The 24,143-nt window shown below is 35.8% G+C and overlaps 1 protein-coding gene across 2 annotated transcripts; it reads left to right on the top strand.

Moving 5' to 3' along the window:
- The first annotated feature begins 533 nt into the window (after nt 1–533).
- LOC113394536 (zinc finger protein 729-like) lies at nt 534–24,131 on the top strand. 2 transcript variants are annotated; one of them, XM_026631883.2, is made up of 5 exons: nt 534–802; nt 15,762–16,688; nt 18,160–19,562; nt 19,852–20,029; nt 20,336–24,131. In XM_026631883.2, the coding sequence occupies exons 1-5, from the start codon at nt 566–568 to the stop codon at nt 22,910–22,912; spliced, it is 5,322 nt and encodes a 1,773-aa protein (XP_026487668.2). In that variant the 5' UTR covers nt 534–565; the 3' UTR covers nt 22,913–24,131. The 2 variants fall into 2 exon arrangements, with proteins under 2 accessions (XP_026487668.2, XP_026487669.2); XM_026631884.2 differs by lacking the exon at nt 15,762–16,688.
- Nucleotides 24,132–24,143: the final 12 nt, after the last annotated feature.

Genomic DNA, 24,143 nt, shown 5'->3' with positions numbered 1-24,143 from the left:
TCGTTTGATTTAGTCAATTAAGCTTTTGATTTGTCATATTTGGCTTCTCCTCACGTTTTTGTCATCAAATCACCGTTCTTCACATAAAGTGTGTTTAGTTTTTTACCGCCATAACTTTACTTTATTATTGAAGGAAGGTATGTTGCAAATTCCAAACCGTGTTATACAAATAATACGTAGAACAAAGAATACATACATTGTTAGTTTTTTTTTTTAGAGGTTTATATAAAATAAGGTTCTACATTAACATGTGTAATCCTATTATTTGTGATATGCCCGTAACGAAGAAAGAAAGCACTCAATGTTTTGTTTAGTATGTTATCAATTACATCACAGTCTTCACGAAGACAGATAACTCCACTGATTAGTATATCACTCGCCGTTTGATATGCTTATTCTTGTTAAAACCAATCAATGGTTGCAAATGATTATCGCACGTTGGTTGTTCTTTGATGTAAAGGTATTTTGTGGTAACTATGTATGAATTAGCAGAGCACTTTTACATTACTTATGATATTGAAATTGTAGAGCTATGTTTGTCATCAAGATATAATGTGTTGTCGCGATGTTGGTATGTGATGGCGATGATGTGCTGATGTCGGTGATGACTGGGAGCGGCGGCTCTCCCGACGACGACGGCGGGCGCACGCACGGAATGCAGCAGGCGGGGCGGGGCGCGGGCGGCTGCTGCTGCCGCGGCGACGCTCGCTGCTGCCCGCCGCCCGCCTCGCCAGTCAGCCGCGCGCCACCCGACACGACTGTTGTTCGAGCAGCGCGTCTCGCCAACTCCGCTCGCACGCAGGTATGTACACGCGACCTTCTCATTACTTCATACACCCGTCCAAAACCGAATAGGTGGGCGTCGTAAGAAGCGCCCGACCGCACGGTTTTTACCTTGCGATCCTGTCGCCCGGTGATCAGAAATAGCCGTTGACCGCTCGAACTAACCATTCTTCCTCGATAACGACGATATCTTAACCTTACAAATATTTGCAAAATAGGAATCTCTAAGCGACTTACCGGTCAACGCTTCTGTGGCTTTATCAGTGTTACATATTTATTATTTGTCGGCGGTGCGGTGAGGTCAGCGAGCGTGCGAGGCGATGTGCGCCTTATCGTGATTGGCGTAGGGTTGTAGCAGACTGCGAGCGCCGCAGCGCGTCCGACCTCGGGTTGTTCTCTGTCTTTGCTCTGCTCTTGCGTCGTTCCTATTTACTATAGGTTTGAGATATCAACGCTCTCGTACCTCATTTTTGTTTATATACTTAATGTAACAGTTGACGAAATACGTTCTCTGTTGCATTAAGATAACAACGAAAAGTATCTCCACGAGATCATTTTTAAAATTTAGCCGTCACTTGTTGCTTTGGACGGTTAATAATTTGTCATTTGTAAATTCAAATGTTACGAAACATCTTAGATATCGTATCGTACCATAAAAATGGCAACTTCGTTCGTATGTCAAATGATTAGACGACTGGTAAGTGGAAACGTGACTTACCCATATAAGCTTGTTAACTGTTGAGTATTTTTACACTACAATCATTGTTTGTTACATGTATACAACATCTACGATAATGTTAATTCCGCGTGACTACAAAACCTACTACCGCTTAAATGCTACTTCCATAGGACAGAACACAGTAGTAGAATATATTTTGTAATACGGTGCGTGTAGAGTTATCGAGGGATCCTACGCCCGTCCGGTGTTGTCTTCACCAGCACCGCGTTGTGCGTGTACAGTAATATTGCATAGCGCAAGGTAATCTCGCCCTTACATAGATAAAAACACGTCATAAAATGGCGTGATATTACGTTTGTACTTAGTGTACCCTCGACGCATCGCTCAACAGCTCTCGGCCTCGTTATATCCAATTTACCCTAAACTCGCACCAATAGACGACCGCATTAGGGACATATCTGCTTGCCAGGCTCACGGTATAAACTATTTTTCGAAACCAAGGCAGGATTGAGATCCCGTCGCCCAAGAGAGTGAAAGATGGGGGTGGGTGAGAGGGTGGTAGCGTTCCCCTTAGGTCCGCAAGAGTGGTTCGCCCCGGACTAACAACTAGGATTTGCCAAATCTGCAGCTTTTACGGCGAAGCTGTCCTATAATTTCTTGTGTAATGTGTTAATAAGGTTAAATGTGTTGAAATCTTTCGTAGGGCCTTTATGCTTTGAACTATTCAACCGCGATAACAAGTCCAGCGTAATCGTTTAATTTCAGTCACCTAATTAGCGCATCTTTCTACGTCTCGAATATAGGTAAGGTTTCATGTCAGTGCGCAGACTAGCAATCGTGCTAATGCCAATGCCATACCGAGTTACGCCCCTGACGCACCTTATAGACTGTGTGTCTTATTCTTTGTACAGGCGCTTTGATTTTAACACAAAGAAAATAATGTACTTATCTAAGTTATGACCACGTTTAATCTGATATTATGATCAATCTGGAGTAAGAATGATTTAAAATACACTCAACTCTGACAGTGACATGTCTACCATAAGTTCAGTCAGCATCTTTTGTTTAATATCATTCACAATATGAGTCCTACTTATATTTTTTATATGGTTCTAATATTATTATAAAGATTTGAAAAATTAAGTCTAAAGCATGAAACGTAATTTATCGTAAACTCGACTCTCTTTCTTAGCATATCACATAATATTTATGTGTGTCATATTTTCAATTTACACAGGAAGTACAACTATTATAATATAAATAACATAAAAGACGAAAAATATTTCGGCGATATTTTTTCCTAACGGAAGACTGCCGAAACCCGATCAAGGACATATCCGAGTTGATTACGTAATTGTCGTCTGCCTCCGCTGTTTTCACGCGAAGCACCTAGCGAATTCAATTTTGGAGAAATATTTTCCTACACCATTACGTTAAGTAGAAACGTACAAATATTTTTTCAGCTTTAAAAATGTTTAAAACAGAAAAACAAACAACAAAGTTTAAATTCATTCTTTGTTCTAAATTTATTCATTACAAAAAAAATATTTAGGTACTTATATTATGTGTCGTGCTAGTTCTTTCAACGGGTAATTTCTGCCAATTTAATGTAGCGTGCTACAAGGAGTAAGCCTCGATAAAGCTTTACCTTAAACAAAAGTACAAGGAATAGACATGAATATAAGAACCACTTATGTTTCTCAACATTGTTTTAGGATAGAGAAAATTGTTGAAGATCTCTTAAATTGCTAAGAGCTATCAATCATTATGCTTTTAGAGTTACATTAATGCTTTGTCAACGACGTTGCGGCAAATCGCGTATTGAATAAGATACCAACTGCACCTGCATTAGATGGTCGAATAATTCGCATGTGTCGTGGTGAGATTGTTAGGCGCACCTCGGGCGGCGAACGGCAGCTGCATTGCAGCTGACAGACTTGTACTTTTGCTCGTTTTGCAGCAACCAACAGAATCCTGCACACACCATATCTGTATATATGGACAACGTTGAATGTCCTTATTCTAACTAGCCTGATCCTAACGTCTGACGTTGGTTAATACTGATTAATTATGAGCGACGCGGACGAATGAATTAACGAGATGGTGAACTCGATTGTTTTTTATCCTTATAAAATTTTTCAAAGGTTTCCGTCGCAATAACTAATATAATGCTTAAAGATTTTTAATGTCATTTTGATCATTTGTTTTGAGAATCGATATTTTTTATTAAGTACTTTTTTAATACTCACTGTTTATTTGTTTAATTAGGTTTATTCGTATTCACATCATACGTTTTTCCCGTCTTGAGGTTAGTTGATGATGATTTATAAAAATCATGAATATAAATAAAATAATAAATACTATAAAACCAAATAAAGATGAATGTAGTTGGGTTTATATAGCGTAATATTTAATGTTAGATTTTTTAACATTATTTATAACAAAGAATGAAGAAAACATTTTTTAGGTAAATATAATTTATAGATTTATGATTTATGGAAAAGTATTTTTTTTTATTTTAAATGACGAAAACACAGATTTTTTTTTAAAACTATATCTGTTTTTTCCTTCTCTATCTACTTGGTATCACAGTTACTAAAATAGAAAATTATCAATATCTAATTTCAATTAAATTTGTAATGATCGAGTTCTAAACATAAATCTTTATTAATTGCAGAATTCAAATAATTATGTGGAACTATTTCCCTATTTAACTAACTTCAGTATCTCAATTTTCCTTATTGTATCCTACAAATAACTTATAATTGATGCGTTAAGTAGTTGGAAACTACAATTTTTACTAAAATAATGTATTAAATATTGAGTTTATTAAATCACCAAAATTTACCAAATTTCTTTCTGTAGAGTCGCAGCATTACTCTCAGCTTTCATAGTTTAGCCATCTTCAAAAACTGGAGAAAACTTTTAAGGAATATTATTTTCACTGTTCCATTAAATTATAATTTTCAATATTTTGAATGACAGTTCCGATCGTATCAATTTTGTTAACTTAAAGGAGTCCAGAGCAATATTATATGAAATTGTAATGTTGATGATACCGAGTAAGTCGTTTCCTTATACAATCGAGATTATCTTACTTTCAAAGGTTACGTGGAATTACTTTAAAGGAATGATAATCTGTGAATACTTCCAAAATAGAAACCGAGATAGCCCAGTGGTCAGAACGCGTGCATCTTAACCGATGATTTCGGGTTCAAACCCAGGCAGGCACCACTGAATTTCATGTGCTAAATTTGTGTTTATAATTTATCTCGTGCTCGGCGGTGAAGGAAAACATCGTGAGGAAACCTGCATATGTCTAATTTCAACGAAATTCTGTGTTCTATTTCACCAACCCGCATTGGAGCAGCGTGGTGGAATATGCTCCAAACCTTCTCCTCAAAGGGGAGGAGGCCTTAGCCCAGCAGTGGGAAATTTACAGGCTGCTAATGAATGAATGAACTTCCAAAATATTTACAAAAACATTTGACATAGTACATACCATATTTTATATATTTAATTTTTTTTATTTAGTTAGTTATTTCATTAGTTATATTTACATATTATACTGTACAGCGAGAAAATATACTAAACGAATAAAATATATATATATATTACAATATTATTAGTTTAGCAAAGTTTTAAAACTAGAGATTTTTCATTTATTTTATGAAGGCAGACGAGCAAATTAGCCTGCTGGTGGTCTCCATTGCCGATAGACTATCACTGTAAGAAGAGCAACCCAATTATTACATTGTTTAAGTACCGCTTACCACGTGATCTTAAGACGTTCATCCTTCAAATCGAAACAGTAATATAAAGCATTGCAGATTGGCGGTAAAATTATTGGTAAGAGTATTTATTTTAATTAAAATTAAATTACATATCTAGTGGTGTACTGAAAGAATTAATAAATATAATTGAATCAATTTTTCTTTTTATTGTAGTCAAGTTTTAATTTTGTAAAAAAATATATAAAATTAATGTATCTTGAACATTCTTACCAAAAAACGTATTTTTTTTAATATTCAAATTTTATTTTTTTAATATAGGCTCTTAGTATTACAATAGTGTACACGTACTTAGAGGAGTGTTTCGAACATGCTTTTAAAGTTTTACGATTCGATGGTTAATAATACTGCCAGTCTAGATAGCGCCGAATCAGACCAGTTTGTTGTAGCCTTAAGTTATGTAATATTTATTATAATTTTAAATGATCTCGCTAGAAGAGGTGCGCTAAATATTGGAAGATGAGACATATTTTACTTCATCGGTAGTGGTCATTTCGTTCCCCATACCTACTACAATGTTTTCGAAACATTGATAGATTTTATTTTATTATGTATAATTAATAAAGTTTTCCCTAAATATGTATATATTGCCTATATCTGAAACGATGTATGTCTGTGTATTGTACATTTTGAATGGGCTATTTTCTTTGAATTTTCATTTGTTCACGTAAAATAAATAGACGTATTAGTAATATATCCGGGTAATGGGAATCATTGCTTGAAAAAACTTGTATTTTATGTATATCAGAATAGAACATTTAAAACGATGTCTACTAATATAACTATTTGCATACTACACAGTTCACTAAATCTTTATTGCTTGAGTGTTTCGATCGTTTGCATAGAGATATCGCTCAATATGCTCGTGATAATCTGTATCTTTATCGTGCTACACGGGAAAGATTACTCAAGTCCTTTGTAACAGCTCAAACACTGTAACGTTATATCCGGCAAGTCGAAGAATGTGGACATGACTCGGCTATGCGTAATGTAATACGTAGGTAGGGGACCGTGGGTAGGCGTTGAACTGCCGAAGAGACGGGGCGGCCCCCGTCATTCCCGGAGGTCTTACGATGTAGACTAGGGGGTTACTTTCCTGCTTCGTTTCTACACATACAATTACAAGGCCGAGGATGCGAGGTCGCCTCTTATTTAGCTTCACTCTTCTGACCGGCAATTAGGTCAGCAGATAGCAGACAGACTCAATTGAAAGATTAATTATTACAAGTATAGTTTTGATGCTTAAAGAGATGTTGTCAAAAACATATTTCTTATACGGTAAACCTACACTAACTCCCTTCCGAGAGATAATTATTTAACACATTTTTTTATTAAGAGTTGCCTGTTTTTATTACTCTCACAGTACCTAATATAGAACGATAACTAAGGTCATCATTTAGTATAGTCAAGTCTATAACTATAATTGAAATAATAAAAATAACGTACAAAATAGATAAAAATGCCTAAAGATATTGAGGCAATAATTATGTTATAATTTTTTTTAGTAAATATTCAATACCATAGCGATGGATTTTGGTAAATCACATTTTCTTTGTCGTAAATTATAAATATCTGTACGTGCAGTTTTGCACATAATTTCGATCGAGATGCTGAATCGACTGACAGCAATGGTGCTGTCATTTAACTGAGATATCGTTATCAACGATAGCCTTGCTCAGGGTATTCTGTGAAGCCACATAGAACAGCGTTACTAATCACTTGTACGTACGTACGCCTTTCTCTTTGCAATTTCGATTCACATGGCAATTAAATGCGCTCAAAAAGTTAAAATACTGAGTGAAAGCAATGTTTGACTAATTTAGTATACAGAATTACAATGATTATAATTCATAATTTAATAGATAATATTAGTGGCGAAAAAAAAGGATAGTCAGCAGACATTTCCAATTCAATAATACCGCTCCCCTGTAATATCCGCGTCACTGAAACGAAAAGAGGTCGTTCGTGTTCGCGCCAGCCATCGCACCCAGCCAACAATGAAGAGCGGCACGCGTTGCCAGTGCTATATTCAACAACTTACTATACATACAACAGTCTGCGTGCAGATAGACGGCCGCATGGCGCATGCTTTGTAGGCGGCATGTAATATATGCGTGGTCGCTCTCGACTGACTCTATATCCATGTGTTGTCGACGCTTGGCTCCGAACGGGCGTCGCACTCGCATCGCCGTGACCTCACTGCGCAGGCGCCGCTGCCGGTCGCAATACCTAAATATGACCTAACCACGAACGTTCTTTTGACATACTAGCGATGTTATTTATTATCTCTAACAATAACACTTATCAACTTTTATCTTTACACTTATATGAACGATATGTATTTAAAAGTTATTGAGCATAAAACATGGAAAATTGAGCTCCCTTAATCATACTGATATGTTCGGTTTAGTTGTTTGTTTGCGGTTGATATTTGGCACATGGTGCATTAGATTCGAGGTGGCACGTTTCTTACGTAGAGTACGAGGCCACACAACACCTGACAAGATAGCAGCTGGCGGCCGGCTGGTTGCGCATGGGCACAACGAAACTAGTTTCCAACCAAGCAGACGTTTCTAAATGACATGCCACCGACAAATAACCTTAGATAATACATCATTATAAACGTAAATTATTTCATCTGATTTTTATAAAATCATGGAATAATTATTGTTAGTAATCGATAATAATGTTGTAATATAGCCACTGTATTAGATGCTATTAGAGATTAATTTAATACATTTTCTATTATGTTATCGTGGCTTTCGATGGAGCGGCGGTCCATTACTTCGTCCATGAGCGTATTTTTCCGATGTTATGAGATTCGCGAAAAGGCAACGTACCGAGTTCGCTAGCGACGCACTGTAGTTGTTTACATGAGTGGCTGTAAGTAGGTATTATATAGCTGTACATAGACTGTGTCGTAAAGATACTATATATATGTAGCTGCGTAGGCAGCGGCGGCGGTACCACAAACCCACGGCGACGGCGTTGTCGGACGACCCTGATAATTTGCTGCGTTCACGTTACTTCAACGGCTTCTTACGCCACAGAATTCCGTTCTTCCTAGGTTTCTGAAGTTTTATGCAATCGATACGTAGACTGCTTACTTTCTGTGCAGTATTCATGTATTTTCAAATAGCTTTCAACAAAGGTACATAAATATGAAATACTATGATATTAACGGCATTTCGTGTTATTATTATAGATAGATAATTTATTATAATAAAAGGAAGTTTTTTGTTTACAATATTGAAATCATATAAAAAAAAGTTGTGATCGTCGCATTGTTTCACATAGGTGGTAGTTGGTACATATATGTACATGTAATTGTAAGTTTTCTCTGATATAGGTACTTTTAGGGATCTAAAAGAGATCACTAGCATTGAGAGTATATTGCGTTTTAACGAGACATGCAAATGAACGGCAATCTGTGTGGTGTTACGGTTGGATGTTGTTTTCTAGTGGCGTCGTCGATATTGACTCATAATGTAAATCGCAGAAGTAACTAACAAACAAGTCAGCGTGACTACACTCATGCACGAGTCGATCGGTCAAAGCGAAGCGTCCATGACACCTAAATGAGCGAGCAGCACCTCTGCTATCTGGTGCTTTGATAAGACGCATTATCTGCGTGCCTCGGCGCGGGAGGGACATGAATTGCGATCGGTTGAATGTTGAGTGGCGCATGTCGGTTTCGAGTGACTCGGGGCACAGCCGACGTTGCTCGCACATGTTGCGGAACGTGCAGGCGGCAGAGGGGCACGCGGGGCGGAGGACGGGAGCGCCAGGGACGGCGTCAGGCGTCAGCACACCGGCTCACCGCGGCACGCACACACGCGCATCACCGACACGACGCCCGCGCCCGAAGAGCGTCATTGCGCCTTATCGTAGCCATCTTTAAACGAGCACGATGCACGCCACCGACGTCGGTACGAATTCCATTTGAGAACGCTGTTGCCATGATTGCCGTCAACAACTGCACTCCTTTCATTGTCCTTTAAGAACGCGTCGCTTGGCTGCCACCTCCTTCAAGGTTATGGTAATTACCTGTCGGACCGGTGATATCGTCGTGAACGAAACTTCATATTTTTATGTTTAGATAGGCATATTTTTTTAAAGTATTATTCCTATAAAAACTATTTATTATAATATCTTATTATCTTAATTAAGTATGCTAAATTTGGTTTAAGATAGATTTAAATGCATCATTATATCGTGTTATTGCTGTATAGATGTGTAAGCCGCCATAAAAGATCATTCGTTAGCGCTAAGTAGGTAGGGTACATGTCACCTCGAGTAAGATGTTCTTGTGGCTACCATCTGTACAGTATCGATCCCCGGAGGGTGGAGTGGGTCGACATCCCGTCGAATTCATCTCCACAACGACGGTGGTGTTAGTTAGGCTCTCGTATTTTCCAGCCTGAAGGCTGTCGGGCGGTTGATAAAGGAAACTGCCTACGTACTCGGCCCCTAGCGGCTGTTCGGTCGAAGTACGGAATATGTTGTCGTGCGGCTATATATAGATTGTGTTGGCGAAGCTGCGAACTGCGACCGCGCCCGCCGCCGTCGCCGCCGCCGCACCGCGTCGACGACACCGCCCGACGAAAGGTCAATTGGCGCGCAAATTATTTGCGTCGCAAAATCCGCAATGTCGCTTACCATTATACCTACATTATAATACTCCGTATATTATTAGCCGGGAGACAATTTTAAATCTATTTCCTGTTGTGCCTCCATCGACGGTTGTCCACCTGTTAATAATATGACGGCGTTGATCTTGTTAGCGTTGTTGTAAAGTAGGAACAACACTTTATACATGAAGACTTAATGTGACGTTGGGTACTTAATGATTAAGTATCTAACATCGCCCCATGTTTTGGTAATGTATCTAGATTGGGAATGTATATGAACGGTAAACGTAATTTTAAATGTCGCCGCTGTTAAAACTTCTGTTTCACGGGTTATTACACAGTCTCGATAAGTCTGTCACGTTAGTTGTGCTTCGGAACGGGTTTGATACAAGAAGTGGTGAGACTGTCGAGGTCGCGACGAAGCGAACGCTTTGACACACTAGTATTGCTTGTTTGCAGCTATGGTTAGTCACGCTTGGAGCGACTAAGCGGACTGCTAACAACTATAAGAGCATCGTTTGAGACGAATGACACAACTCGATATATAATGGAACGTCACGTGTTATACTACAGATCTGCAGAATCGTTTCCTCTTAGTCTGACTCATAATTTTCTAAATAATGTTGAGAGTTTTAAATTAACATCAGTTCCATTACCTTATTTTTTTTAATGGTAACCACATACCTCAATACATTTCAATGGCACGTTTTTATAAAAGTTTTTATAAAGTATTTATTCGTTCAAACTTTATATTTCACCTGAATAGCAGAAGTTTTCGAAACCGACGTTATATTAACTAACTGTGAATGTAAAATAATTTATATTTTTAGGCGATTAACACTCGGGTAATTATTAAAAAAAAATCCCCAATGTGCTACAACACAAAAGAATCTAAGGGGTCCCTTGTGCCTGTAAATTGTAATTTCATTCGCTCAGTTGCCATTCAAACAGAAACACAGCTATAATCTATTTTGTTGCTGAAAGGCGGTGGAATAATTGTAAAATTAAGTCATGGTAGGATACTTAACAATAACTTCTTGCGATTGCTACCATATAGCTTCCATATACTCAATTCATTACTCAATAATTATGAACATATTATATAATTCTGAAAGAATTTCTGGAGTTGCTGTAGTTTTAGGCATCTCGAACACTCTTAATCATGGATTCTGGTGCGACCTCGTTTAAACTTTGCGACCCATTTTTTACCGTCGCATAAGATAGAGCAGTAACGCTTACGTTACTCTTTTTTTCGCAAATTGACCACGTATTTTTTAAATAATAATTTGAAATATACATTACAATTATACGATGATCCGAAATCTCATTTAAAACGTATTTGTATAACATGTTCTAATCAGGTCTATCAGGCGAAATAAAATTGATGATTTGATCGTATTGTTTTAGTGAGTTATTCAGTCGATCAATTTTACGCATAATGGTATATTTTAAATTTTATAATAAATTTTAGTCTGGCCAGTAATTTATTAACTCGCACACTGTATAACGTACATAGTTTAGGAAGTTTGCCAGTATTTTTTCGAGTCTGTCGCTTGCCTTATACAGCTTACAATACAAACAATCAAATTGATGAACCTTTAATATTCTTAAGAACGCTATGTAATTATTTAATTTGCTAAAGAATAATTTGGACCCTCTTACACCAGCCGTAGCAAACAGTAAAAGACGGACCTCTGTGGGAATATGATGTACATTTGAAAATCTATATTATAAAGCTCCCCCTCTCGTCTGTTTGTATTCATTTACGCACTAAGCCCAGAAACTACTTTATGTATTGTATTTATCTCTAATATTGGTTATTGTACAAATTGGCTGTAGTTATGTTACTTACTTGTATTTTAAATAAATTAAATCAAAATTATTTAACTCTAATTAAAGTATCGTATAGTTTTCAAAAAACAAAATAATGTATTTAACGCTTGAACCAACTAGCATCCTTTTCGAATCTAATTTAAGTTACATAACAATATATTATTCACGCGGGAACCCGTTCGTTGATATACGTCGACGTGACTTTATGCGACCGCTATGATATTGGAGATCGCGGGATCGACTCGACTGAACTCCTGTGCTAATGTATGATTTAACGCCATCGAAATTTATCTATTGTAATGTGAAGAAGTAATCATAGCTCAAATTGATACGTCATGTTTGATCAAGCACGTTATTCTAACTAATATTATAAATACAACGGTGAGTTTGTTTGTTACGCTTTCACGTTTCAACTATGCAACCGATCGTACTGTAATTTGATGTTTTCGTTGTCAAGAGCACAGAAAAAGATATAGGGTACCTAACACCTGCCCCCGCCCCTCTCAGTCTCAGGCGAAGTCGCGGTCGAGAACTAGTCATTTATAAATATGGAACGCTGTATACACCGCTCTACCTGCAATGGACCCTACGTTTTAGAGTTAAACTATACTTTTTAACGTAATTGAAGCAGTATGTAATAATAATTTGCCGAATTACTTTATAATTTTATGGATTACTATGCAACAGGTACAATTTAGAATTTGCGTGTAGTATTCCGAAAAGAACGTATAACTATAATTTTCAAATAAATAAACTCAGTTAAATTCTGTAGGATTTTATTAAACGCCTTTTTCCAAAGAAATAAATGTTATGATTTTTGTAATTTTACCAAAATAACTATTAAACTATAGTTTGGAAACGTAATAACTAAATAAATTATAATTAATTTATAGACGTCATGTTCAATAAATATAGACCGTGGCTTTAATGAAGCAATGTTCCTGTTCTGTTAAACATACAATATCGGATGAAAGCAAGAGTTTGCTGTCCTCCATAAGTCCCAACGACTCGATATGCCCGATGCTCGCGATAGGGGTCGAACTTGAAACATACGAAAGTAAAAGGAATACCTACTTGATTTTATTTTATGAAGTACCGAACGTCGCCACTCTAAAGTTATTATTGAAATGTTACAGATTATTACATCTTGTTTTTTACAAGTTTTTGATATTGTATGATATGACAATATTTATTTAAATATCAAATAATTGCGTAATGTTTTTAAAAACAATTTGAAGAACTTTTTTAAACATCGATAGCTGTGGTGTTTCGTGTATACTACTTCCAGTAGTGGTTCTTCTGTTGCTTTCGTGTTTGTGGTTTTGATAAACGCTATCAGTTCACATTTCGGCACCATGTGTTTTTCCAATTTGAATAATGTTTTGTACTCGCCGGTCAGATATTCCGGCTAGATGGCTTGCAAGACAACTCTTTGTATTTAATATTAAATAGCGCTTTTAAGTGAGTGGTTGCTATTTTTACATTCATTGTCATAATAACACACGGGCGTCACCCGCATCGTGGCGCGGTGTGCGAACATTGTAAACACACGTATGTGAGAGTACCTACATAGGTAGAGGTTGAAGCCCGTGGTAGACGACATCCCTGCATCCCCGGGCAGCGCCGGCTGTACGGCTCTATAAATACACAGCAGGTGTGGTGAGTGAGCGGGGAGCGGGGCGCGCGGGGCGGGGGCATCCGCCTCTGCAGCGCTCCAAAGCGTTCGCAGCGGCCAACGGACCTTAGCGACGCCATATCGATTGCGAGGGCTCCCCCTGTGGCGCGCCGTCGCTCATTGTGCTCGGGCTGGGATGCCTTCTCCGGCGTTTCCTGCCTCTGGCTCGTCAAGTTGTCTGTGTGGACCCGTCCCTCGCCCCGCAACCCGCCTCGGCCTGTGCCGGTCTCACCAGGACGTCCGCCAGCTGCTTCAACTGCATAAGTGCTTACACGACGCGTACTCGATTTTTAAGTAGTTCACCCCGCCACTACGAAGTTGTTACTTGTTGGCTTTGACTTGGTTTCTTAAATCACACAAACTTTAAACATGCAAATCTTATTTCTTAATATTATAAACAAACAGATTGAAAACAATTATAGTAGCAAATATTTCACTCGCCTTAATTTACATGTAACAAAACCGTGGTCGTTATTGCAAGAATTTATGTAGAACAATATTAATGATTGAAAATTTCGCTATATATTTTTTGTATTAATCTACAGTTACTGGTTAATAAGTCATTAAATAGGTAATAATTTGTAATATTACTCTATTAGGTATCAATTAACGGTATAAATAACAAACAAATAACTAGCAACAATAGCAGCTTTACAGACATTTAAAAATAATAGGTTATTTTAATCGAATCAACTAATAAACATTTACATTTAATTATATATGATCAAACCATGAGACAATGTTATTTACAAATAAAATATTCTTAAGTTAAATACTGCATAATAGATAGGAAGATATATTACGACGAAAGACAAAAAGGTATACTTATGTCATGAAAGAAATCTTGCAATTTATTGATTTAATTATAAATAATAATATTAATATGAATAAGTAACAATAATGTTGATGAATGGAGATTAATATTTACTTTAAGAAGCAACTCGTGTAGTTTATTCGTCACGTGAAGATATTAATTTGGTCTTGTTGCTTTAACATATCCTTTTTAGTGAGTATTTTACCGCGCCCTTCAAATGTCATACGCAAGCTTCACAAAACCATACATGCATCTTTATGTTAGTCTTTCATTGGGTTATGTATTGTTAGTTCGACTACTGTTGCTATTACTAATGGACAAGGACAAGGGTAATGAATTAAAATAGCGCTCGCTAGATGGCGCTTAAAACTTTTACAAAATGTTTTGTAATTAATTTGTAATGGCTATCTCAACACTGAAACGATTTTGATTGCATTCGTCATACCAATATATATTTCGTTAAATGTGATAATCACTAAATTTTAAACTTTATTAATTTGGAAAGTTAGCTAATTATGAAAATGATGTAAAATTGAAAAGAAATTATCGCCATACAAACAACACATGTTTCGGTTCAGACGTATTGATTTAATAGTCGGTAACATATATGCGTTTATCATGAATAATATATACTTAATATATATGCGATTAAAATCCCATCAACACTTAATAATAATAATAAGTTATTATTATAGTATTCATTTACAAAGGAGAAACGGTTATTATTTATACTGATTAAAGTAATTGGTAATGTTTCGCTTGTTTTGTCAAGGTACACCACATTTACCTCTGCACCTTTGACTGTCAGAAAAGACTTCAACGCTGTCTACGGAAATAACAAATATATACCGAATACAATTATTTACTATTCACGACGTCACTTCAGATGTAATTTTATTGTTATTGATATCATATTGCAATTAGAAGGTCAACAACCGAAGAAATTAATGTTTTCTATAACACATGTGTAATTCAAACAAGATTAATCTGTAGACTGATATAATTTTTGATCTGATCAAAAATTATGATATAGACGTATAAATAGCTTATCTTTTATGCAAAATTTATGATTATAAGCCACGGCTGTGACTAGACATTGTTATTTTATGTTTTCTTTTACGTTCTTAGTAATTTGTAACATTACGGATACCTTGCTTTTATACATTACGTAACGAATGAGGACTGCCTCAGTGTAGGTCGCCTGCTGCGTCGACTCCCCTAACCGCGCTCGGTGTCGAGGAGGAGAAAAACATAGGATCATCACAACGGTCGGCGGACCCTCCGCACCCGTCCCGCGCCCACGCGCCCTCGGGCCGACCGCCAGCCGCCACCGGCGCTTGCCGGTCGCGGGTCGCCTCATCGCCTGCCAGCCGGCCGCCTCATTCTGCCGGCGACGTTCTCGCGCTTCGCACACGCGGTTACGCGACCGCTGCTGCGCGCTTCTCGCCTCGTCAGTGCACGACACCGCGCCCCTCGCCGCACGCCGCGCCTCGCCTCCCGCCGCAGACCCTTGTCTCGGAACGTTTAACCGACACCGAGCATTGTTTTGTTGCAGTGGAGTATGCTACAACAGATGTCCTCGCCGCACAGCGCGCAACTCGGCGAGGTCGCGACTCTCGTGCGCTCCCTCGAAGGCCGCCTGTGCGGCGACGCATCTTCGGAGGCTTCCTCAGATGCCGCGGAAGATTGTGAATTACCACAGTGCAAGATAAAAAGAAACTACAACTGCACCAAATGCACGTTTTATACGCAGAATCCACGCGCTTATCTCGTGCATACTCGTGACGTGCACTTTGAAAAACTCAAGATTTACGATTGTCCACATTGTGTATATGCTTCACGACATCATCAAAAACTTACAAGACATATCAAAATGGTACATGAAAATTCAGCTTCAAACAAAGAATTAGATACTCTACCATCTACATCTGAAAACTTGGAACCTCTAGAAAGAATGGAAGAGATGTTCGAAGAAGTAGAGGATTGTGATGACTCGCAGATGGATATCGATGATGATAACGAAGAGTCACTCGAGCGCTCATTTGATGCTGACGCAGTACCGCCAGGATTGTCAACAGATAGAAGTAAATTCTTTTCTTGCAGTAAATGCAACTACGTTACGCACATTAGAGCAAGATATACGAAGCATGTAAAATATCACTCAATGCCAATGATTAAGTGTACTATGTGCGATTTCCGGACGCCTTACAAATGGAATTTAGATCGTCATATGAAAAACCATGGCGGCAACGGGAGCTTCCACTGTTCTATGTGTAACTTTACCGCTGATATTAGACAAAGTTTGACGGTACATGAAATGAATCATCACACACCGCCTGCTGGTCAATCAAGTTCGAGTCGCCGTCGCAACCGGGTGGGCGCTAGTGACATGCCCACTTATGTCGATATGACGGACGGAAACACTCTCATCTTGAAAGAGGAGGAAGGGAGCGGAGATTCACGGTCCTCACACTCTGCATCGGTGAGTGTCGCGTTGAGTGCAGAGGCCGCGCCTAGGGGCCGCAGTGGTCGGTGACGTCATGCCTCTTATCACTCCGGCTTTGCGGAGTGACTGCTCTGCACTCCACACGGCCCCTCGCGCGCTCTTGCATCATGCTTAGATCTATGCATGTTGTTCAAGTTTGCATTGCGTGCATGAAAATATTTGTCTACAAAGTCCATTGTATAACGCAATTAACACTCGTATTAATCATCGTCATAATATTTCTTTTCGATACTAATTTAAAGACATAATACTATTATATAAATAATGTTTAACGGTTGTATTGTAAACATACGATTAAGTAATAAGAAAATAATAATAATGATTTTGAAGCAGAAAAATAAACTCACCACATATAATAGCGGCTAATTATTATCAATATAGGTAAAATGTCTTATCTCATAAATGTTTATGTGTATGTTTTGTCTATATTAAAATAACTTAAAATTTAAAATGACACATTCGGAACATAAAATTATTTTTTATTTATAAACTTTTTTTATACAAAGGAATAGGCAATCACAATTAATTTTATCAAACATTTTCATTACTAAGTAATATTTTTTGTTTTCTAATATCAATACGAGGTATGCGCTCAGAGTGGGGAAGACAATAGTCCAAGTAAGGATCGAACCTGCGACTTCACGAGTGCGACTACCGTTGAGCCGTTTACAATAATTCTATTATCGAGGCAACAAGATTCTATTATTGTGAATCTTATTCGTAACATCCACTTTTTTCATGTTGTTTATTATTTTGTTCATGCATGAATAACATTGTACGTTTTCAGATGTTCTTAACTGTTTTTTTTTTTTTATAAATGATCAAAAAATAATGTCTAGTCACAGGCCTGTTATTATTTTAATATAACAGATATTGTCAATTTCGTATACGTATTAGATACTAAAAAAATGTAGGTACTAATGAGGTAAACCATTGTCTGTTTAAATTTTTCTTGACCTGTCCTATTTTAAAATATCAGACTATAGTAATATAATAGAATTTCGTTATTTTTTTTAAATAATAGTGCCCATGACAACGGTTGTTGCAAAATTAAATTGTAAAGAATTTCTGACGTTTTTAAATAAATAAAGCTTTAATTCAACTTTAGAAATGGATCTTAGATTGAAAAAAGATATATGTTCAAAATATTATGTAATTGTTTATTATCTTGCGAACTTCACACATTTGTTAATTAGGTTAAAAAACTCGACTCTGTTAGTTCACTTTTTAGGGATAAACAATACATACACATTCTACACGAGATGGTAATTTAGTCTTCATTAAGCTTGATAAAAGTAAAATTACAATGATATTAATTTAATAATTTTAAATATCCACTGTATTGCATAGAATACAACAAAGAAAAACGTTAGGTTGTTTGCACTTTTAAAACTAAGCAAACTTGTAATAAACAAATCTTTTTAAAATATTTTTGTTCTCTTTTCAGGAAATGGGTCTACAGTACATGGACAAAGACATCGTGAGTTGTAATAGCGACTCTAACGAGGCTTCATCTTCGGACGTTGGAAAAAGTGAAAATTTGCACAGTACAAAAGAAGCGGAAAATGAACTTACATCGGATGAAGCGAAAAATCAAAAACAATGTAAAAAAATACCAAGACCGATCCCACAACTTATTCCATTAAATGCATCAACGCCAAATCAAAATAAAGCACTGCCTGGAGAACCGCCAGCTAAAAAATTTAAGGAAACTACATCTCAGTCAGATAGTCAGAAAACTGATAATATACCTATAGATATTACTTTAACTCCAGTAAATAATGTAGTCAGTAAAGATACTTCTAACCGCAAAAAGAATGAATCATTTTTTGATCGATTAAAAGAAAGGTTATTAACAGAAACTGGAGAAGAAGGTTCACTTATATGTAAAAATTGTGGTTTTGAAAGTAAATGTTTGTCAGAACATTCTGTCCATGAAAAAAACTGTACATCTCAATCAAATCGTATGTTAACCAACGCATTACATCCAAGCTTAGGCTCGACAAGGTGCCAAAACTGTAGACATCGATGCAAATCAAGTGCCGATTTATACATACACATGCAAACATGCGGAAAGAAAGATAGCAAATTTGAACATGCATCAGAAGTAAATAATCAAGATAGCAGTGAAGCTGTGACGGGAAATCAAGAAAAGGAATTAGAGCCACATCCAATGGAAAACGTCGTTTTTGTTTGGAATAATATAGGCCACGACTCAAATAAATTTGATGTACCATTAGACATAAGTATTAATGATGATTCCACGATGCCAGAACAAAGTAGAAGTTTTGATCCTGATATTGTTGATGATAATGAAACTATGAATCTATCGCCTAGTCAAGCAGTTGGGAAAAAAGTTTTTAAATGTCCACACTGTCTTTTCTGGGCATCAACTGCTTCAAGATTTCATGTTCATATAGTTGGGCATTTAAACAAGAAACCGTTTGAATGCTCTCTGTGTAAATATAAATCAAATTGGAGATGGGATATCACAAAGCATATTAAATTGAAATCGGCTCGAGATCCTGATCATGTAGAAGCGAAAGTACTTATGACAGACGAGACTGGAAGGCGCAATTACAGTAAATATAATAAATTTTTAGCAATGCCTATATTAAACGAAAACGGTGAAAATGAATTTCATTACATTGATCAAAATACATCTGTGGACACTGCGTTAGACGATGACGCCTTTAGTGATGTAACTGATGGAATGAATACACCATTTGAAATGCAACCTCTTAATTTACAAACTCTGAACAGTGATCACAAATATGAATTAGATAACAGAAATCTCGATGCTAAGAAACCTAAAAAAACCCTATGGAAATGCAAAAAATGCAATTACAAGTTAGTATAATTTTTATTTTAAGTCTACACATATAGTTTTTAATATTTCTCTATCTCTATACGTTTATCTTAATATTCATTAAATAAATCAGAAATACAATATGTTTGAGTGTTTGTTACGCAAGAAGGATTATTCGAGCTCTCATCTGTATGTCGGAGAATATATTAGATAGATGTTTTTTTTAAATTATAATAAATATAAATCATTCACTTTTAAAATCAATACTTTGAGGAAATTTATACATTATTTTTATATATTTTTATATACTTTTATGTTTATATATTTCAGAGATTCATCAAGAGAAGCTCTATTAGAACATGTTCGTGAGCACTCCAAGCCTGATGAGTGTTTGGAAGAAACAAAACCTGTCATTAATAAAAAACCCGAGAACATGCCTGATCCAGCCGATTTGGCGTATAGATGCGGACACTGCAACCAATTGTCTAATTGGAAGCATGTTATACAGGTTAGCATAAACATTTGAAGAAATAATATATAAAAATTACAATTTACTAAATGTGTAGTAAACATAGCAGCATAGAATAAATTATATTATTATATAATTACAATTTATAACTATGTATAAGTAACTTCGTTCTGAATGTTCTTTATACGTAAAAATTCAATATACGATTGCCATTGTATTGTATATTTGATATATTGAAACATACATACATATCGATTTGCGCTCTGTAATTTTCATGCCAACTTTTTATCTCTACCTAATTATAAATATGAAACTCTTGTAACTATTTGTCTTTTCCATTTTCAGAGACATTGCCGATTAAAGCATGATGGAGTAATCAAAGTCATCACTACAGTAAAACCAAAACCGGACATAAATGCAATGTCAGCAAACGACATCAGTACTGACACTTGCACTAAATGCCCATTTAAAACAAGTGATAAGAATACGCTTATGGCGCATTTACAACAGCATCAACCTTCGCCGCAGTCGATATTTAAGTGTTACTTTTGTCCTTTCTTTGTGAAAGACGAACACGAATTAATTCAGCATCTTGTTTTACACGGAATCACTGATCCAGAAGATTATATATCAAAAGCAATGGGATGCAAATCACCCTTACCGGAGCAAGGACCCCACGCTTTACCAAACACTTCATCTACGAAAAGACATAGATGTACTGAATGCCCATATGAAACTAATAGTAAGTCTCAGTTTATGTATCACGAGCAATTCCATCGATTACCGGCTGATACTCCATATAAATGTCAAGAATGTAATTATAGTGTTTCAAAAAGGCACTTGCTTCATCAACACATGCGTGTTCATGGGATTATTACGAAAAAAGGTGAAATTGAAGCTGAATTGGAATCATTTTCCTCTAATTCTAATCAGCTTGATGTACATTCTGAGTTTTCAATGAACCTTGATGAGATTCCTTTCGTGTGGGTGTCGGCTAAAAATGAGTTTCACAAAATGTATAAATGTCGTTACTGTTCGTACGTGAATTCACAAAAATGTAAAATTCCTAATCATGAAAAAATACATTGTATTGTGTTTGAAAATAGTGATATAACAATATATAAATGTTTGGAATGTAAATTCACGTGCGATAATAAAGGGAGATTATCGGAGCACTCCAAAACTCATGGAGAAATATACGGCCGAATTTATTGTCCTGTTGAATCAGATTTACCGGATGAAGAGCAAATAGCTAAGTTGCGTAAAGTGATAGACAGAGAAAAAAATAACATGGAAGATGAATTTGTTAAAGAAGAGGAAAATCAGAACGAGGGTAAAGAAACGAAAACATTATACTTCTGTCAGAAATGTCCAGCAAGATTCTTTGCAGACAGTGAATTAAAAGTCCACGATAAATTCCATGATTTAACGTTTTCAAATAAGTGTAAGGCTTGTGAATTTTCGGTACCTCAAGAAAATGAATTAAATACCCATAACTTTGTACACACCGATGAATATAACACAAAAACAAAAATGCTTAAATTCGTTCATAAAATTCATAGTCTTTATAAAGAACCCAGATTGCAACTTTTTCATTGTCCACTTACATCAGACGTGACATGGGTGGTAGCTAATCCTGGAAAAAATTATGAATTTCATGAAACTATAACCAAAAAATCTTCAGATACAAAACACGTGCCAAAACAGTACTTTTGCAAAGAGTGCCCTGCAAAGTTTTTTAAAACTTCTGCATTAAGTTATCATATGGGACTACATGGAGGAGAAGGCGAACATAAATGTAAAAAATGTAGTTACGCGGTTAAAAACATTGGAAACCTAGCTAAGCACGAAATATTACATGAAAATGAAAATAAATCTGCTACTTGTGATTATGAATCGGGTGATGATTTAGATTATAAAAATATACCTCTATCAGGAACCGACTTATTCCAAAGAAAAACAGAAGCACAGAAGAGAGTTTTAACAGACAAAGATAAGCTTGTAAAGCCAAACGATCACTTCCCACCGGTGCTTCAGGCTGATCCTCAGTTTGGATATTTAATGCATGGTAATCCAGAATTCATTTATCCAACTTATCTTAAAAATGGACGACAGAAGGAAAAACGTTATAAATGTCACAAATGCCCTTCGGCATTTGAAAAACGTGAACAATACAAAATTCATTTATCGTTGCATGGTTCAAAACAAAGATACAAATGTGAATTATGTGACTATTCTGTAAAATATTATGCTAATTATGTCCAACATATGAGAAAACATCAAATGAATGACGAAGCCCAAGCAGAACGAAAGAAAGATGTAAATGGATACGTAGAATCTGAAGTCGAAAATACTGAAAATAAAAAAGATGAGAGTGGTGACAACATTAAATTAGCTATTAAAACTATGCCCAAAAGGCCTCCTCGAACTGATTTTCAACAATTTTCAATTAGTGATCAACAAACCCTTCGATTATTACAACGTCGTCGTTCTATGAATCATACAGGAAAGGACGCTTCTAATTCTGAACTTTCTCCCACAAAGGACCGGAAACTACACATGTGCCTTTTATGTCCATATACGAATCAACGTCAAGATGCCCTTAGTAATCATTACAGAAGGCATGATGAAACTGATGTCCTCAATTCAGGCAATCATAAATGTTCATTTTGTGATTTAGTAGTGGTGCAATCGCATTTCCTCCGAGAGCATTTAAAAACTCATTTTAATTATCAAAAGACCCTAACCCCTGAGTGTTTCGTGGCTAATGAAAATGTTACTTTTACTGTTACAAAATTAGAAGAAAATGAAGAAAATCAATCAACTTGTGATCTCAAATTAGATATGCTTAATCAAAATAGTATGTGCAATGAAAACAAAATATTTGTAAAAATTAAAACAGGCGAACTGTTTGTTGAATAGTTTATACAGTTATATAGTTTATAATTTAAGTGTAGATATAAGTTATTACAGTAAGCAAAATTATTACGGAAATAAAAATAGTTCCATAAAAAGGAGCCAAAAAGTGAAACTGTCGATATTCACCAAAGTATAGCTTGCCATATTAGAGTAGAACACTTGGCGAATTTTTCGGATCATTTTTGGGTACATAACAAGTTGCATTAATTATATCTGGCCAGTAACAGGTAAAAAACTTTAACAAAATGCAAAACTACTTTCTATTGTACCTATAATCATTAAATCAATAAAGGATTTAATTAGGGATCAATGAAAAAATGTAATTTTAAATCAATTGTTATATTTTTGGAGCATTGGATAGAACTGATCAATAATAAATCGAAGATGATTACAAAAAGATCAATTTTACTCAAGAAATGTGATAAAAATAAAGTATTTCATTAAGTGAAATTACCCATTTATAGCATCAATAACTTTGTTTAGATACAGCTAATGTGTGTTTAATTCAGAAATGTCATTTGTTTTTTAATAGTGTTACAAGTCCATCCATTACCTATTTCAATATATAATGCTGAAATATGGACTATTATTTAATGATAAAAAGAATTTTACTGAAGGTACCTAAGAAACTGTATTAAAATATTTATGGAAATTACATTGCTTAAAAAATATGTTACTTTTATTATTATATTCGAAATTAAAAAACTCAATTACTATATACTTAAAACTATAATCACGAAATTAATACTTCTTTACTTTAGGGTCAGCAATGAAAACAAAATTTCAGTTGCAATTCTTTTAAGTCGAATGAATGTCTGTTTTTGATAAAAGGTATTTAGTTTACCCATTAACATTGTATAAAATACGTTTTTATATCAGTTATTATAATTTTATATATATTGCATTATTGAGAATGTGATTTTGATCCAAAATTTTTAACTTTATGCAGACAATAACTTTTTAACATTACTTGATTTCAGTATAAAATTTAAAATACTATCAGCAGAAACAGTCACTCTTTGTTGTCTATGTATTTATTTTTAATAGTGAGTAGGATATTTGAAAAACATATTTTTGCAGACTTTTTGATTGAATTTAAAAAGTAAGAAGCTAGGCACTGTCAATCCAATATAAATATAGAATATCATTTTAATACGCTCTTAAGAGCACATTCCTTTTGTGAGTAAAAGAATGTAGAGAAATATATAGCAATGTGATAAAAGTCTTGTAGTTT

Source organism: Vanessa tameamea, chromosome 4, assembly GCF_037043105.1.
Source record: "Vanessa tameamea isolate UH-Manoa-2023 chromosome 4, ilVanTame1 primary haplotype, whole genome shotgun sequence".
Classification (NCBI taxonomy): domain Eukaryota; kingdom Metazoa; phylum Arthropoda; class Insecta; order Lepidoptera; family Nymphalidae; genus Vanessa; species Vanessa tameamea.
Note: the sequence above shows the minus strand (reverse complement) of the source record. Positions and strands in the feature narration are given on the sequence as shown.